The sequence below is a fragment of the Aspergillus eucalypticola genome, assembly GCF_003184535.1.
Source record: "Aspergillus eucalypticola CBS 122712 chromosome Unknown BO83scaffold_4, whole genome shotgun sequence".
Lineage (NCBI taxonomy): Eukaryota > Fungi > Ascomycota > Eurotiomycetes > Eurotiales > Aspergillaceae > Aspergillus > Aspergillus eucalypticola.
Genome location: NW_020290278.1, coordinates 1,364,917 through 1,382,199, shown reverse-complemented (window position 1 = coordinate 1,382,199; position 17,283 = coordinate 1,364,917). Strand labels below are relative to the sequence as shown.

General features: G+C 49.9%; 7 protein-coding genes and 1 non-coding gene across 8 annotated transcripts; 5 read left to right on the top strand and 3 right to left on the bottom strand.

The window, feature by feature from the left end:
- Window positions 1–226: 226 nt before the first annotated feature.
- On the top strand, window positions 227–2,036 carry BO83DRAFT_375640 (putative sphingosine kinase (SphK)). The gene is made up of 2 exons (XM_025530507.1): window positions 227–555; window positions 636–2,036. Exons 1-2 carry the CDS (start codon window positions 408–410, stop codon window positions 2,003–2,005), a joined length of 1,518 nt encoding a protein of 505 aa, XP_025391865.1. The 5' UTR covers window positions 227–407; the 3' UTR covers window positions 2,006–2,036.
- Window positions 2,037–2,279: 243 nt separating this feature from the next.
- BO83DRAFT_405918 (ribosomal RNA processing 1 family protein) lies at window positions 2,280–3,675 on the bottom strand. The gene is made up of 3 exons (XM_025533851.1): window positions 3,473–3,675; window positions 3,289–3,396; window positions 2,280–3,225 (listed from the first exon to the last, which is right to left on the bottom strand). The coding sequence occupies exons 1-3, from the start codon at window positions 3,519–3,521 to the stop codon at window positions 2,414–2,416; spliced, it is 969 nt and encodes a 322-aa protein (XP_025391864.1). The 5' UTR covers window positions 3,522–3,675; the 3' UTR covers window positions 2,280–2,413.
- Window positions 3,676–3,888: 213 nt separating this feature from the next.
- Window positions 3,889–4,601, top strand: BO83DRAFT_424050 (uncharacterized protein; the record flags this gene model as incomplete). The annotated part of the gene is made up of 3 exons (XM_025535139.1): window positions 3,889–3,893; window positions 4,256–4,399; window positions 4,520–4,601. 3 exons carry the CDS (start codon window positions 3,889–3,891, stop codon window positions 4,599–4,601), a joined length of 231 nt encoding a protein of 76 aa, XP_025391863.1.
- A 1,013-nt stretch (window positions 4,602–5,614) lies between these two features.
- Window positions 5,615–11,163, top strand: BO83DRAFT_414665 (ATP-binding cassette transporter). The gene is made up of 11 exons (XM_025534584.1): window positions 5,615–6,882; window positions 6,947–6,998; window positions 7,050–7,066; window positions 7,125–7,695; window positions 7,748–7,831; window positions 7,879–7,938; window positions 8,040–8,229; window positions 8,286–9,719; window positions 9,767–10,170; window positions 10,220–10,845; window positions 10,904–11,163. The coding sequence occupies exons 1-11, from the start codon at window positions 6,000–6,002 to the stop codon at window positions 11,125–11,127; spliced, it is 4,545 nt and encodes a 1,514-aa protein (XP_025391862.1). The 5' UTR covers window positions 5,615–5,999; the 3' UTR covers window positions 11,128–11,163.
- A 252-nt stretch (window positions 11,164–11,415) lies between these two features.
- Window positions 11,416–11,486, top strand: BO83DRAFT_t75. Its single transcript has one exon. It is a non-coding gene; the product is annotated as a tRNA-Gly (tRNA).
- A 982-nt stretch (window positions 11,487–12,468) lies between these two features.
- BO83DRAFT_424048 (ubiquitin domain protein) lies at window positions 12,469–13,595 on the bottom strand (the record flags this gene model as incomplete). Its single annotated transcript, XM_025535138.1, has 3 exons — window positions 12,469–12,603; window positions 12,683–13,426; window positions 13,476–13,595. The coding sequence occupies 3 exons, from the start codon at window positions 13,593–13,595 to the stop codon at window positions 12,469–12,471; spliced, it is 999 nt and encodes a 332-aa protein (XP_025391861.1).
- A 161-nt stretch (window positions 13,596–13,756) lies between these two features.
- On the top strand, window positions 13,757–14,444 carry BO83DRAFT_375635 (uncharacterized protein; the record flags this gene model as incomplete). The annotated part of the gene is made up of 1 exon (XM_025530506.1): window positions 13,757–14,444. A coding segment is annotated over exon 1 (161 nt), but the record flags the coding sequence as incomplete, so codon positions are not given.
- Window positions 14,445–14,770: 326 nt separating this feature from the next.
- On the bottom strand, window positions 14,771–17,239 carry BO83DRAFT_177532 (putative G-patch domain protein). Its single transcript, XM_025526445.1, has 3 exons — window positions 17,172–17,239; window positions 16,867–17,103; window positions 14,771–16,808 (listed from the first exon to the last, which is right to left on the bottom strand). The coding sequence occupies exons 2-3, from the start codon at window positions 17,070–17,072 to the stop codon at window positions 14,798–14,800; spliced, it is 2,217 nt and encodes a 738-aa protein (XP_025391859.1). The 5' UTR covers window positions 17,073–17,103; window positions 17,172–17,239; the 3' UTR covers window positions 14,771–14,797.
- Window positions 17,240–17,283: the final 44 nt, after the last annotated feature.

Sequence of the window (17,283 nt, the reverse complement as noted above, 5' to 3'; positions counted from 1 at the left end):
GTTGGACTCAAAAAGAAAAGGTGTTCCTGTCATGGCATGATGAGGTGCAAGTCATTGTCCTGAGAGCCTATCAATTTTACCGGGCAGACAAGTGGAGTGGAAAAGAAGTGGAGCCCGCCATAAAAGTTGGACTGCCGATATTGATTATCGAATAATGTGAATGGATGGATGGTTCAGTGGTTCTCCGAGTCTCCGGTCTTTCTCCGCTCCATCCTGAGACTTGCCCGTTTCATTCCCCCAACACCTTCCTTCTCCTCGTCTCAAACTCTTTCGTTTCCTTCGTCTTTCTCTTATTATTATTCTTATGGTTAGTCTTACTGACCACGCTCACTTCTACGCATCTATCTTTCCTCATCCTTAAATACGGTCGGCTCTTCTCATCCACGCTGTGCCCTCCGCCGGGCACTATGACCACCTCCAACGGGCCTCCTCGCCCGTCGTTTAACAACGCGGATCACCCGGAAACTCGGGATCAGCTGCTTGAACATGATGCGACTCTGATAGTCTCCAACTCGGTCTCTCTGACCATTGGAGGCGACTCTCTTTTGATTGTCGGTAAGTCTCAGTGCGCAATTGCTCTTCTCGAGTTCCTCACCAAGTTTCCTCGTCTTAACGAATTACCGGCATTCGCGCAGATGAACGTTCCATGCGCAAAGCCGAGCGTGGGTGTTGCGGCATCGCCAGCAAAACAGCCAAGCCCACTCACTCCATTGCACTTTACAATGTCTTGGACGCCGACCTGTCGCCCGAGGGCCTTACTATCACTTATGCGGAGCCGGCCTCCAAAGAGGATGTCTCCGTGTCCGCCCTGCGATACCCGTTCGCACCCGAAGAAAAGGCTGCGGTAGAATCCTGGATGAACAAACTCCTGTCCGTTGCGTATGGCACCGCCAAACGATACAAGAGACTCAAGGTTCTAGTCAACCCGTTCGGTGGTCAAGGCCACGCGGTTAAATTGTACACCTCGTATGCAGCTCCCGTCTTTGCTGCAGCCCGCTGCCAAGTGGACGTGCAGGAAACAACGCATGGAGGCCACGCCGTCGAGATTGTGGAGCAACTGGATATCAATGCATATGACGCCATCATTTGCTGCTCCGGAGATGGTTTGCCGTACGAGGTTTTCAACGGTCTCGCGAAGAAACCTAATGCCGGTGAAGCTTTAGCTAAAGTTGCCGTTGCAATGGTGCCTTGTGGGTCCGGAAACGCAATGGCCTGGAATCTTTGCGGAACGGGCAGTGTCTCAGTGGCGGCTTTAGCCATCGTAAAGGGTATCCGGACGCCTATGGATCTGGTCTCAATCACGCAGGGGAAGACTCGCACGCTGTCCTTCCTGTCACAATCCTTCGGTATCATCGCGGAATCCGATCTCGGCACGGATGATATCCGATGGATGGGCGCTCACCGTTTCACCTACGGATTTCTCAAGCGCATCATGCGCCGCGCAGTGTATCCGTGCGATCTGGCAATCAAAACCGTGATGGATGATAAACAAGCGATCAAAGATCACTACAGTGCTTACGCGCAGAGCCAGCCTCCTAGTCGTCTGGATGAGGATACTGCAGAACAGCCAACCGGGCTTCCCGAGCTCGCGTACGGCACCGTGCAAGACGAGCTACCCAAGGACTGGGAAGGTATTCCAGCTGAGAATCTCGGTAACTTTTATGCGGGCAAAATGGCCATCGTGTCCAAGGATACGAACTTCTTTCCTGCCTCTTTGCCCAACGATGGTCTGATGGATATCGTCACCATCGACGGTACTCTCAGTCGTCTGACCACGCTCAAAATGATGACTGCCATCCCTGAAGGCGAATTCTTCGATATGCCCGACGTCAAAATCCGCAAGGCTCTTGCGTATCGGCTTGTGCCCCACGAAAAGAAAGGCTACATCAGCATTGATGGAGAAAGCATTCCTTTTGAAGCTTTCCAAGTAGAAATCCACAAGGGTTTGGGCACTGTGCTGTCGAGGTCGGGACACCTATACGAAGCCGAAGGACCCAAACCTTAGACGTTGGGGATGATACAAGCGAAAAAAAAAAAAACGTAGCGGGTGGTACTTTGGATGTCATCGTTTCTTTTCTCTTCATTCTGGTCTTCGCACTCTAATGATACCCTGGCGCAAGACTTTTTGTTTTGGCTTGCTTTACTCTCGTTTCAATTGGGGTCATGCTTTCTGTATACTAGACAGCAGTGCAACCAAGACGGTTGCATAGCCCATAGAGTCATATAAATATATACATTGTTTCATTCACATGAATATGTAATAGTTAGTCCTAACCCGACTTAGATCAGCCCGGGAGGCTAATCAATACAAGCATGCGCACGCTGCCGTCCAATTCACAATTCTATACACTTTTGATCAAACAGAAAAAAAGAGAAGAGCCATTAGAATTTATACACATAGATATGAAACACCTCAATCAAACCCATCCCACTCCTCATCACTACTCTCCTCCACCACCTTCCTCTCCTTAACCCCCCACTCAACCAACCGCTCATCATCCAACGTCTCCGCAGCCCGAGTCCGCACAGGCTTATACCCACTCTCCTTCTTCAACTTCTCAATCGGCCTCAACAAAAGCTCCATCGGCACTCCGCCCTTGATCTTCTTCGTCTGTTGCCCTTCCTCCGCCCCTTCAATCTCCTCAAACTCCAACACCTTCTCCAACTCATCAATCCACACATCCATCACATGGTACCGCAATCCGTCCGGCCCATGCGGCATCGGCACGTAATCCTCCTTCTCGTTCATGGGCGGTTGATCCGGGTCGAAGTTCAAGGGGCACAGGGGTCCTTCTTCGATGATGTTGATGTAGGATTCCAGGGCTGTCCAGTCTTGGGGTTCGGTTGATGTCGTTGACTCTTCGGATTGTTGTTGGGTTTCTTGTTGTTTCTTGTTCTTGTTCTTGTTGTTCTTCTTGTTCCGCTTCGAGGATGTAAGTTCTTCTTCTCTTTTGCGCTTGCCGCCGTTTGTGGATGTGGCGGAGGATGTGGTGGTGGATTGGGGCTTGAGGAGCACCTCGAATGCAACGCCCACGTAGCAACGGATCAGGAATAGGTACTTGTCTAGACGGAGACGGTCGAGCGAGTGGAAGTCCCGGCCGATGGTTATCCAGAAGGCGCGGAGGAAGCGGTGCAAGGTGCTCCGGGGGAGGGTTGGGACGAGGCTGTAGCTGAGAGTGCGGGCGAGGGCTTGTTGCGTTAGGGGACGGTCGGAGTGGTAGAAGCCTGTGGTTTGGTGGTGGTTAATTGGGAATAGGGGAAGAGGGTGGATTTGGGGGCGTGGCGTACAGAAGAATAGACCCTTCCACAGTTTGAGGAGGTCGATGAGGGAGAGGTCGGTTTTGCTGCGGAGAAAGAGTGTGAGGGAGTCGGTGGCTTTGTCGCGGATTTTCTTGTCTGTGAGTTTTTTACTTCGTTAGATTTGGTTTTTCTTGGAGGATATGATTGATGAATGGGAGGGAGGGGTATGTACCGCTCGAGGCGAGATCCCGTACGAAGGGAGTCTTGGTCACGTCGGACATGGTGGTGGTTTCTCGAGTCGAAATTGATTCGAGTATAGTATGTCGGGTACTTGGTTTCTAGGTATGTGGTGTTCGCGGTAGCGAGGCGATTGATGTGCCTGCGCTTTTCAGAGTGTGGACTTCCTTGGTGGTCTCTGGACAATGGTGGTTCGAGAGAGTCCTTGAGATTGATGAAGCTATTCGTAACTTTTTTTTTCTTTTTTGGAGATATTTTCTGTTTGCACTGTTTGACTTGTAGTGTGGTTTGATTGGTTGGTTGTTTTTGGATGCCGGTTGTGGTGGGGCTGGTGTGGGGAAGGCGATGGACTATTGTTGATCGGGTTAGCAAATCATCTACTATCTATGTAGATATCATGGCGATTTTGGGATGAGGTATATATGCGTCTAAAGGAGGGAGGAAGGGATGGATACAGTGTCTATAAAGAGACTCTAGATGGTAGGATTTAGTTTGTAGAGTATATGGCTCTTGCTCGCTTGAAGAGCGTTCCTGCCTATCTTAGTATCATATCAATATTCGCTCTTTCCATTTGCCGGTCCTAAGAGGAAGGCCCATATTCTCTCTTGTCTTCTTCCCCCCCTTCCTTTCCCTTCTCATCTCCTCTTCCTCTTCAACTAAACGCTTCAATTCGACTCTTCAACTCGACACTTCATTGACCTGTTGGTATGTACAGCCTGATTATCACTGAGCTGAGGTCTTGGTCTTGTTATCAAGTCATAGTTCTAACTTGCTATAGAACCACCACCATCATCAACAACAACGACGACGACGACGACGACGACGACGACGACGACGACAATAACAACAACAACCTCATCACTACCACCATCACCGTCACCGTCACCACCGTCAGTCGCCAACGACGACAACAACAACTACGGTAACAGAGGCACAAGCTTGTTGAGTATCTACTACTCCTCGTTTCTGTCAGACACTGATGCTTTACAGGTCATCCATTCATAGCTACTGGCTAGCGAGAAAGTCACTGACGACACGATAGTTACGACCAGGGTGATCACCAGTATCTATCCGGACCCGCAGCATCGGAACGCCTTGTTGCTGCGAAGTGCATCCCACTGTGATTGCAAAGCCACTCAGCAACGAGGCCATTGCTGTGCCAGAGTGGTGCACTGGGCTGGGCTGGGCTCACGCTCGTCGCCCTGCCCCCCAGGCGGTCCCTGATAACGCCGACATTGCCAGAGGCGCTGACTACTGGCCCAGGCTCAGGCTTGGGCCAATTCTGTGGTCAAGTGCCTCTGTAGATATTGATAGCTTTAGATAGCTTTTCTCCTTAGCTAGCTTGTATCTTTAGGTAGCTTGTATCTTTAGATAGTCTGTAACCTTAGATAGTCTGTATCTTTAGACAGCCTGTATCTTTAGCTAATTTGTATCCTTAGCTAGTTTGTATCTTTAGATAGTTGTATCCTTAGATAGTCTATCTTTAGCTAGTTGTATCTTTAGATAGGTCGATAGCTTAGATAGGCCGATGAAGCTATCTCAGCATAGTGGAGGCACCAGAACAATGGCCGGGCACCTTTACGTGGTGTTCTGGATAAGTAGGCCGGTTCGAAAGAACCTGCTGAAACCAAGACCCGGCCACTTAGCGTAGTTTTATCCATTCGGTGATGGGCTGCAGGCAGAATAATGGTCCGTTGTTTGATTACCTGGCGTTATTCTTAGTATCTTAAGTCATTCGCATTGTATAAAAATCTGATCATTCCTACCCGCCTATTCCGGTAACATCTAGCCGTCCAATGGAGATTATTGGTAGATTATCAACCCCAGACCTGCAGTGGTCTAAAACCCTGCATCTTACGATTTGATGTCCGACAGTTGGAACTTGAGCTTCTCGGACTATATTATTCTAAGCTAAAGTTCCTGCGCATAATTTTTCAATACAAATAGTATGCCCGATGCAAACTCAATGTGTGGAGGGAAAAACGAAAACCACGCATCTTCCGCATCTTCCGCATCCGGATAGTCACATCCCAGGCCCTCCAGGGACGGAACCACAGCTCAATTTCCAATTAGCAGCTCTCCCAGCTCTTCCCTTGCTCTTGTTTTCTCCACTGCTTGACTTGAGGGCGTCGAATAACAGCATCATTGGGAATCAATGGCTTCCCCGGTCTCCCGTCGTTACACGGAAGGTTACGGGTGACATCATCACTTCAACGTGCACAAATGGAAACATCGAGCGTCCTGAATCTTATTTGCATCCCCCAAACTCTTTTGTCAGTGAATGATGTCGGCAAAGCGAAGATCCGTCTTCAATTGAGGGAAACTGGCCATGGGAGGAAGGTACGCGCTACCCAAATCCTGACAGGCTATTTGCTCACCTGAACTTCCTGAAATTTTATCACACCCCCGTTTGGTGCTCTTAAGGCCAATTTTTCATCAAAAGATTCTGCTCTCCTTTGTCTTTTACGGAGGGCTCTACCCTTGTGTCCTGCTCTAGCCTGCCAACAGCCTCGTCTTCAAAGATGGCGCAGCTTGAGGAGCCCGACGAGAGCTCGCAGCTCAGCTCCTCTAAATATGAGGAATTGGCTTCTGGGCCGAGCAACTCTCAAAGACCACCGCGATTGACGCGCAATGAAAGCTCCTTCGTGGAGAATATGGACCCTGAGCAAAAGGCTGAATTGACCCGCTTGGCTTCCAATTTTCCAAGGCGCCAGAGCACTCTCGATTCGACTGTCGATGGACCGGTTGAACGAAAGGACACCCTCGAAGGGCTGGAAATGGGCGACCCAGTCCTTGATCCCACAAATGACCAATTCGATCACTACAAATGGGTTCGCATGGTGCTGAAGATATTGGACAGGGAGGGAATCCCTCGACCTCCTTCGACTGGTGTAGTCTTCCAACATCTTAATGTCTCAGGCTCAGGTTCCGCCCTACAATACCAGAACAACGTGTCTTCAATTCTTCTCGCCCCTTTCAGACCGCAGGAGTACCTGCCTTGTGTGCAGCGCACTCCGGAAAAGCATATCCTGCGTGACTTCGATGGTCTACTTAGAAGTGGTGAGCTTTTGATTGTTCTGGGACGCCCTGGGAGTGGCTGTTCAACTTTCTTGAAGTCTTTATGTGGGGAACTTCATGGCCTAAAGCTCCGCAAAAGCTCTGAAGTCCAGTTCAATGGTATCTCCATGGAGAAGATGCACAAAGAATTTAAGGGCGAGGTGCTTTACAATCAGGAGGTGGATAAGCATTTCCCGCATCTCACTGTCGGTCAAACGTTGGAATTTGCCGCCGCTGCGAGAGCGCCCGAGAACCGAGTGCAAGGCGTTACTCGACAGCAGTATGCTAAATACGTTACCCAGGTCGCGCTGACTATCTTTGGCCTGTCACATACGTATAACACAAAGGGTGCGTCTCTATTGTCGAATGCCAAGCCGCTGAATGTTCATTATATACCTAATGCTACCTCCAGTTGGCGATGACTATATCAGGGGTGTATCAGGAGGCGAACGAAAGCGAGTTAGGTATGCTTTATCCTGGATCTGTCTTCTCGAATTGACCTAACCTGTCTGCAGTATTGCTGAGATGGCGCGTGAGTCACCATGCCACTTCAAGAGTATAGCTAGCGGTTCAGTTGACATGCTTCATAGTCTCCGGGGCACCTGTCGGGGCATGGGATAATAGTACTAGAGGCCTCGACTCTGCAAGTGCTCTGGAATTCGTCAAGGCTCTACGGGTTTCAGCAAACTTAGCCGGTACCTGCCATGCAGTCGCGATATATCAAGCATCCCAAGCAATATACGATGTGTTTGACAAGGCAATCGTTCTGTATGAGGGTCGCGAGATATACTTCGGGCCATGCGACGAGGCAAAGGAATATTTCGAAAACATGGGGTGGCTTTGCCCGCCGCGTCAGACAACGGGTGATTTTTTAACATCAGTCACCAACCCCCAGGAGCGTCAAGCACGTGAAGGAATGGAGAACAAGGTTCCTCGGACACAAGATGATTTCGAAAAGTACTGGAAGAACAGCCCTCAGTATGCCAGGCTTCAGCAGGAAATCGAACAGCACATGAAGGAGTTTCCGTTAGGTGGAAAGCATGAGCAAGAGTTTGGTGAAATGAAGCGCCTGAAACAAGCGCGACATGTTTGGTCAAAGAGTCCCTATATTATTTCGATTCCCATGCAGGTAAAGCTTTGTACTATTAGGGCGTATCAAAGGTAATTGCTGCTACATTTCGTTTGTCTGTGAAGGAACTGCTGACCCTTATAGGATCTGGAATGATAAGCCTTCCACACTGACAAACGTCATTGGAAGAATTGCAATGTCTCTTATCATCGGCTCAATGTATTTTGGGTAAGGCTTTCATTCTCTGCGGCTCGAACTTAAGCTAAAACATCCAGAACACCGAATGCCACTGTGGGCTTTCAAAGCAAAGGAGCTGCTCTTTTCTTCGCTGTGCTGTATGTTACCCAGAATGACATGAATAAGTTCTTCTCCCAGACAGCGGCTACCGTACAACCAGAGGATGAATTGGAGAATATGCTAGCTGACTGCATCTTAGGATGAACGCTCTCATCAGCATAACAGAGATAAACTCGCTTTACGACCAACGGCCTATCATTGAAAAACAAGCATCATACGCTTTTGTCCATCCTTTTGCTGAAGCATTTGGTGGCATTGTGTCCGATATACCCGTCAAATTCGTCTCTGCTGTGGTGTTCAACATCATCTTTTACTTCCTAGCTGGCTTGGTAAGTACATACAATGACTCGGGTGGACGTGGGCACAATATTGACTATGACGATAGCGTTACGAACCATCCCAGTTCTTTATATTCTTCCTGTTTACTTTCCTAAGTACACTTGCGATGTCTGGCATCTTCCGGACCCTTGCAGCCTCAACGAAGACACTTGCACAAGCAATGGCTATGGCTGGCGTCATCGTATTGGCCATCGTCATCTACACCGGGTTTGTAATACCTACACCTCAAATGTCCTCTATTCCATGGTTCAGTTGGATTCGATGGATCAACCCAGTTTTCTATACCTTCGAGGCTCTAATTGCCAACGAGTTCCACGGCCGACGCTTCACATGCTCACAGTTCATACCATCATATCCGACGCTGACTGGTGACTCTTTTATCTGCTCCATTCGTGGCAGTGTTGCGGGTGAAAGGACCGTCTCTGGAGATGCTTACATCGAAACTCAGTACAACTATACGTATGCACATGAGTGGAGAAATCTCGGGATCCTCATAGGGTTCTGGATCTTTTTCACTGTGGTATACTTGATCGCAACAGAGCTCAACTCGGCAACCTCGTCTAAAGCTGAGTTTCTTGTATTCCGGCGAGGCCATGTCCCTCCCCACATGCGCGGCCTCGACAAAAAGCCCCAGGGAGATGCCGGGGCTGGTAGTGTTGCCGTGGCCCACAGATCCGCCGAATCAGAGAAGGATGCATCTGCTCTTCCCGAACAGCATAGTATATTTACGTGGAGAAATGTTTGCTATGATATTCCCGTCAAGGGAGGCCAGCGACGTCTTCTGGACAATGTCTCTGGATGGGTCAGGCCTGGAACGCTCACAGCTTTGATGGGGGTGTCAGGCGCCGGGAAGACTACCTTGCTTGATGTCCTGGCAAAACGTGTTTCGATAGGCGTTGTTACAGGCGACATGCTCGTGGACGGAAAGCCACTTGACAGTAGCTTCCAAAGGAAGACGGGATATGTACAACAGCAGGATCTGCATCTTTCTACAACAACTGTCAGAGAAGCTCTGCGCTTCAGCGCACTTCTGCGCCAACCTAAGTCAGTTTCCAAGAAAGAGAAGTATAAACACGTTGAAGAGGTTATTGAAATGCTTAATATGCAGGACTTTGCTAGTGCTATTGTCGGAACACCTGGTGAAGGTCTAAACGTGGAGCAGAGGAAACTACTGACAATTGGTGTGGAGCTTGCCGCTAAGCCCGCGCTTCTGATCTTTCTTGATGAGCCAACTAGTGGGCTGGACTCACAAAGCTCTTGGGCTATTTGTGCTTTCCTCAGGAAGCTCGCAAATCATGGCCAAGCAGTGCTCTCCACTATTCACCAGCCCAGTGCGCTATTGTTTCAGCAGTTCGATCGCCTCCTCTTCTTGGCAAAAGGAGGGCGGACGGTTTACTTTGGAGATATAGGAGAGCAGTCACAAACCTTACTGACATATTTTGAGTCAAATGGTGCAAGGCCATGTGGACCGTCAGAAAATGTAAGTGCTCTAATGACCGTGTGATGCCTTATGCTGATGATGAAAAGCCCGCCGAGTATATGTTGGAGATTATAGGTGCCGGTGCCTCTGGCAGAGCTACCAAGGACTGGCCAGCTGTTTGGAACGATAGCCAACAGGCCAATGATATTCAGAAAGAAATTGATCGGATTCACCAAGAGAGAGCCTCTGCCCCTGAAACTGGCAATGACGATGCGCAGAAAGGAGAATACGCCATGCCGTTCCCCAATCAGCTGTGGCACGTAACCCATCGTGTCTTCCAGCAGTATTGGCGTGAACCTTCCTACGTATGGTCCAAGCTTATTCTGGCTACTGCTGCCTCCTTGTTCATCGGTTTCACATTCTTCAAACCCGATAACAACATGCAAGGGTTCCAGGATGTCCTATTCAGCGCCTTTATGCTCACTTCGATTTTCTCAACTCTGGTGCAGCAGTAAGTACTTCGTACTACTTCTTTCGATAACAGGCTAATGAGGTTTCAGGATAATGCCAAAATTTGTGGTTCAGCGGTCACTCTACGAGGTGCGAGAAAGACCCTCCAAAGCGTATTCATGGGCAGCATTCCTTGTCGCCAACGTTCTGGTCGAGATACCCTACCAAGTTCTCGCCGGAGTCATTGCCTATGCGTGCTACTACTATCCAATCTACGGAGCCAATCAGGCATCTCACAGACAAGGGCTCATGTTACTCTTCGTCGTACAATTCTACATGTTCACCTCGACGTTTGCCGCTTTGGTAATTTCCGCGCTGCCTGATGCCGAAACAGGAGGTTCCATCGCCACGCTCATGTTTATCATGGCTCTGACGTTCAATGGTGTTATGCAGTCACCCCAAGCACTGCCAGGATTTTGGATCTTCATGTACCGGGTCTCTCCACTGACCTACCTGATTGCGGGTATCACGGCAACTGGGTTACACGGACGGTCGATTCAATGTTCCAGCGAGGAGATGAGCGTATTCAATCCTCCCTCTGGTCAGACCTGTGGCCAGTACATGGCTCAGTACTTGCAAACTGCTGCGGGGACACTATCTAACCCAGCAGCGACTCAAGGATGTCAATACTGTCAGCTGCGGAATGCCGATCAATACCTTGCAACAAGTGAAATCTGTACGTTCATGTATTCCCATTTGCCCTTTACCTTTCACGTCTGCTAACGAATCTAAAGACTACAGCCAGCGCTGGCGGAACTTTGGAATAGGATGGGCATACGTGGGGTTCAACATCATGGGTACAGTCGCCTTGTACTACATGTTCCGGGTCAAGCACTACAACCCCACTAGTCTAGTTAGAGGCGTAGTACAGGGCGCAAGGGTGGTCTGCCGCGTGTTCAAGAGACGATCCGGACAGACGCCCAAGGGGAGAGAAGCCGAAAACGGAAAATTGTTCTAGGGTTCTAGAAGGGATAAGCACGATCTTCATGTCGCGGGATATTACAGTTAGGTTTTATTGTCAGCATTTTTGCTGACTATTTGTCTCAGCATATTTTATGCTTTTCATGAAATATAAAACACAATTGTTCAATAATTGGCAGTCATACCGAGTTACATTGCTTGTACGTATGTGCTAACTCATCATGAATGAACAATTCTGCATATCATCAAGTCTGTCCTTGATAGAGGCTAATAAAGGGAAATAAAACAAGTAGCGAATCAGATAACGCAATGGTCCGCAGCTCAAGCATCATTGGTCTAGTGGTAGAATTCATCGTTGCCATCGATGAGGCCCGTGTTCGATTCACGGATGATGCACAGACATTTATTTCTTTTTGCTTTTATTCGCTTTCCTCTGCTTCGTTGCTTAGATTCATTTTTCTTTTTCTTATTTCTTTCTTTCTTTTGGGCCTCTTTCTTTCCATTGACAATACACATATATAGCATCCTCATCTCGTTGAGCTTGCTGCTAGTTTGCGTGGGGCATCGAATCCATCCTTTAGTGGGGAGATGGCTCAGCACGGTTATATATACAACCCGCTAAAGCATTGGCAATGGTTCCCAACTAAACAAGCTAATGAAGTGCTAAGTACTAAACGGATCGTGATTTGTAGTTGATACACCGATTGATGGATGGTATTAGGAGGGCTCATTATCCGAGATAAAGAAATATTAGAATAACAGTACTACTTACTGCAGGGTAGGAACCATGTACAGATGGGAGGACAAATTTACTATCATTACTGGGTAACTAGTGGTTTTTTTTAGGAGGTATTGTTAAGTGTGAGGAACTATGTAATTCTTAATTAAGGTAATAAGTAAGTACTAGACAAGAAGGAACATTCCATCATAAAGGAGGAAAAAGCCATGTAATCGATCAATCAAACGAACACTAATTGGGGTATTGTGCGGAACCAAACAAATAGGATATGGACGTGAAAACAGACATGATTGAAGTGATGATGCCTTTGCATCTGGGAATGAGGAGTGGGAAGGTTAGGTTTGGGTGGGGAGAAAAAGTTAGGTATGCCAATTCGATGGCAATGCTGTCGTGCGATAAGTCGGTGGTTAGGTTGGGGTATCGGTGTATTATTATCATTAAGTGAAAAGTTAGTCGGCCGGACGGACGGACGGACGAGGTGAGGTGAGGTGAGGTGTGTTGTATGGCGCCGTGTTGTGTTGTTACTTTGTGCAATATCAGACCGTAAATCAAACTGTGCATTAGGTGGATCGGTCTCTGCAGGTTGTTCATGCAGGCAGGCTGTGAGGTTGCATGTGAGCTATCGCAGCCACGAAACTGTCAGGACACCGATTGTCGTGGGACAACGAGGGCGCTGATAACGTGGGCGGAATTCCATCCCTGGTCGACTAGAGGCACATGTTCCTTGAGCATTCTGCCTAGGTAGACGAGTCTCACACGGTGAGTGCGCGGAATCTATACAATCGCTGGTGTTAGTACTTCATGTTCAATTCCGATTTGTGAGGGATCTGGGATTGAATTGCAGCTGACGTACCCCTGCCTCTTGTTGCACTTTACGGGCTATCAAGCCGACGTTCATGGTCTTCACCACTGACAGGACGATGTCGGGACCGCCTCTATCGCTCAATCGCGCACGAATGCGGATAAGATCACGCTCGCTAGTCTTGCCCTTTTCGTCCCGACGACGTTCGATGTCATCGGCTATTAATTCATCCCCGGAGGCTTCGTCTGAAGATAGCTTGCCGTCATCCGTATCGAAGTCATCGGGCTCCTCGTCGGATCGCACGATATTCTCTGGGTCGCTCACAATGCACTGTGGTAGCCGGTAGAGTACACCTTGCTCGTCGTAACAGCCTTGGCAGAGATCACCGGTGGGGACGGTGATGCCGGCTGCATCAATGAAACTCTGCGCTGTTGCGAGATCACCGGCGCGCATTAAAGATATGGCCGCAGACAAAGCCGCCCAGATCTCTGAACGACCCGTGACCCTGGTTTCGAAGAACTCGGTGCGCTCCTGGTCCAGTTGTGTGCGGGTCCATAGGCGCCGTTTGCTATACCAGACGTGACGACGGATAGGCGCATTGTAATGCTGGTTCAGCGGGAAGTGTTCTGCCCTGATTCGGGATCCGCGCGCCCTTGTAGATGAGTTGCCGGAAGTGAGCGCATTGCTTGTTGCGGCAGCTTGGGGATGAGAGTCTTCGGGACGGCGCTCTTCGGTAACTACCTGCGCTGCATAGGAAGGACGGCTATTGTCGCGCGATATAGAAAAGCAACAACCCTATGATTTTCAAAGATAGTGAGAATTTGAAACCCGGAATGTCATGTACAAGGACTAGGTGGAAGAGAGCGGAGAGGGTTGGCTGTATAGAGAGGACTTTTGTGATGACGGATAACAGGACGGGTTGGCATACGACTCCGCATCGGGAAAATGTATAGGGTGCCGACATGGAGAAATCAAGGAGAACAGGAGGGTACTTCCAAGACTCACCATGTTGAAGAAACAAGCTCAAGCTCCATCAGCCAAAGACAACCAGTCGCCAGAACCGACGGGGGTCAGTGGTCAGGGAAAGTCACTGCAGGAACGCAGTTGGAGATGACCAGATGAGGAGGGGTGTGGAGGGGGGGGGGGGGGTTAGAAGATGTGGTTCACGATGCCGGCGGGGGAAGAGCTTATTAGACCAGCCTAGTTCTAATGAGCCGTTCCTATCATAAATGGAGGATCCTCGCATCCAGTTATCGCAATCGGTCGTATGACCCGAAGCGGTGGAAACCCAGTTGCTGAGTGGTGGCGGCGAAGCGGAGAGCTGCAGCGCAATGGCCTGACCAGCCACGATGCAGAGGCACAGAGTGGAAGAAAGAGAAAGAGAGTGTGTAAAAGAGACAGAGAGAGAGAGAAATACGGTGACAATGATTGAGGAGAGAAAAGCAATAGTAAAGTACTGCTGATCGACCAGTGCTGAGGTAAATAAAAGGAACCAACCAGCGGGGGAAGAAGAGGAGGATATGACGATGACGGCGCACCGACGTGAGGGGATCAACCCAAGGTTGACTGGAGGGTTCGTCGTGCTCTTCTTCGTGTTAAGCAAACGGTAGAGAACTTTAAGCGCGGAGCCTAGTTGATATTGCCAACCGATCACTCGCTCCGCAACGTTTCCTGCGGTGTCACCCTGTGCAGGTCTTGTCCAGACCGTTCTTTTGCGAGTTGGAGAGTTGGAGAGGAAGAAGTTTGGGGGGGAGGGAAGTTGCAAAGGCGGCTTTCTCTTCCGGCTTCACTTGTATCGGATGTCACAGTTCCAGTCCTCCACAGGGAAAGAAATTGGATAGAAAATAGAAGCAAAAGAAAAAAGAAATAAACAATTTTTCTACTCTGATTGAGAATCTACTGCATATTTATTTTTTCTTTTTTTATGCATCCATTGTCAGTCAGGTGGATCTCCTTTTTCTTTTTCTTTTTCTTTTTTTTTTTTTAATCAACCAAAGAAAACTTTAAGCGGTCGGGTACGTGGAAGGAGTGGGACTTTGCAAATATCCCCAGACGATCATTACGTTTCAAAGTCAATATTGGCTTTGCCTGCAGGAAATACGAACACTGGGTGTCTATCTAGCTGTACAGGTCCAGGATCCCCCCCCCCCCCCCCAAATATATCAATCAGCTCATTTCCTCATCCTCATCTTCGTCTTCATCATCGCTGCCAAAGATCGCCTTGAATACCGCCTCGCCCGGCCGCTCCGCTTCTAATGCTTCGTTTCGCTCTGGCTCGACCACCACCGGTGCCCGACTTCCCGCTGGCCCTAATGACGTCGGCGAGGCCGCGTCTGCAGCTGCCAGAGATCCACCGCCAGCCTCAAGCATGAGTTGGTTCATAACATCCCGCGAAACTAACTCTTTCGGCCCGGAAGCGGTCTGGTAACCTGCCGATTGGAACCGGCTCCCGGAGACGGGGGCTTCAGCGCGTCCCGATGGCGCACCAGGATCCATTTGGACATGCTCGGGGGGCCGAACATTGAATCGCTTGCACAAGAGACGCGTCGGGTAGAAAGAGATGCTACTTCGAGTCATTGGGCCAAACATGCCAATTTTCGCTGCCTCCACTGCAGGGTCCTCTGGTTTGGCTGCGGGCTTGCTAAGCAGAGGCTCCGCCGAAGGAGACCCGTCAGACTTGTCGGATGACTCTTTGGGTCCAGAACTGGCAGAGGTGAATCGCGATGCCATGAGTCCAGACATGGGCTTAAAGACCTCCGCCGCTCGCGCAAATTCGTGTAGTTCCGCTGCCCATTCATCTGTAGTTGATCCGGGGACCCGGTCCGGAAGGCTGTCACGGAGTCCAGCTCGTACTTGGAGAAATGTTCGATAGCGGTCCCGTTTGCTTAGATCTTCTGCATACGGCATCCAACCACTGGCTGCTCGTGTGAGTGCCTGAACGGCTACCTGCTTATCCAATTTGGGTACGAGATCCCACAGATCCTTGCGCTTCTCCGCCTCTGAGAGCTCGTAGCCTTTAGGGGCCTTTTCACCAAGAGCCGGCGGCAGATCGGTCTTTCCCGTAAGCTTCACGATCCTTTCCCGAGCCTCAGGAGTCATCCAATCGAATATGGACTTTCCGGGAAGTTGTGCTTCTCCCAAGAGCGCGGCTCTTGCAGTAGGATCCATTGACGAAGCTTTAGCTGCCTCCGCCGTAGAAACGTAGTTTGAGACATCCCTTTCCTGTGTCGGTGCTTTGCTGGATTTCCAATCCTTGGGGATCTCCGGTGGCGCATACTTCTTCTCTTGCGAGGATATTGAGAGGCTTGAAATGCCATTTGCGAGCAAGAATCCTTCCAGAGGCAAACGGCCATCAGAACACTTTCGGAAACCGGCGGCGCCCTTGGCGGCAATGACCCTTTTCGGTATATATACAGGTTTGCTGCCAACAAGCGGGTTTGACGAACTGGAGAGTAGTCTCGCATCCTCGGCAGGTTTTGCTTTCTTTTTCTTCTTCTTGTCCCCTCCGATCACTCGGTTGTAAGATATCTGTGGGCCTAAGGAATAAGGATCCTCATCATCCGAGCCAGTATCATTCAGCACACCGACGCCAAACGCCCCGCGTCGTGGTTCTTTCGCCTTGGGCTGCTTCGGCTTCCCCGGAGCCATTAGCCGCTTTCCGAAGAACGAATCATTATCCTCGTCGTCAGACTCGTTCGCTTTGGTTTGCCGAGCGTCTAGGCGGGCCTCTCCTTCGAATCCAAGGCCCTTATGATCGGTCTTATGGATGAAAGCAACCATTGGCGGGTTTTCGGGCGCGAAGAGGTATGTTTGTTCGGCTCCTCCATCACGTTGCAACATACCGTCCCCGAGGTCAGCTCTACGCCGCACCTTGGGCCCAATTCCCTGGCCTTCTCGCCATCCCATCCTCTTCAAGAGTTTCACCCCCATTGTTTCTCCGCTCGTTTTCAGGAGGTCCATCAACCCTCCCCGGCGCGCCAATTCGGCATCTGTAGAACCAAATCCGGAGTACTCATCGGCGGTTTGCAGTCTCTTGGACTCTTCCGCTTCCCGAACATCCTCCTCATCCATAAAATCTTCTGGTCGCTGCTGTCGAACATCCTTGGCGCGGTTCTGGCGCGAAGACACAAAGGTTGCTGGAGTCCATCCTTCCTTCGACCCGACGGTGTTGAAGTACCTGAAGATGGGCCACCTTTAGTGTGCTGTCCAACGATATACATGGATCGTGAGCTCACCCGGCACTGAATCCACCGGTGAAGGCACCATGTAGGCGTTTCCTTCCCCGGTCATCGGTTACCTCCTGCTTCCAGATGGGCGCATATGATCCGTCGTCTCGCACGCTATCGTCCAATGGGGGCAATGGGGTTCCGTATAACGCGTAAGGAGACTGGCGCGCCTGCAAGTCTGCCTCGAAGGCGGCGCGGCTCCTTTTACTGGCCATGATGAAGGTGCAGCTCAAGGGTGCAGCATGGCTGTTTCTGACGTCGACATATCATCAGTGTCTGTATTGTAGATCCCTACGTGGATGAAGTGGTCTTACCACTACTTGTATATTTGGTTATCCACCTGGTGAGTGAACGAATGGAAGAGCACTAGAACGGTGACCTGGAAGGAAGCGGAAACAAGCAGACACTGATGATGATGAACGGTGC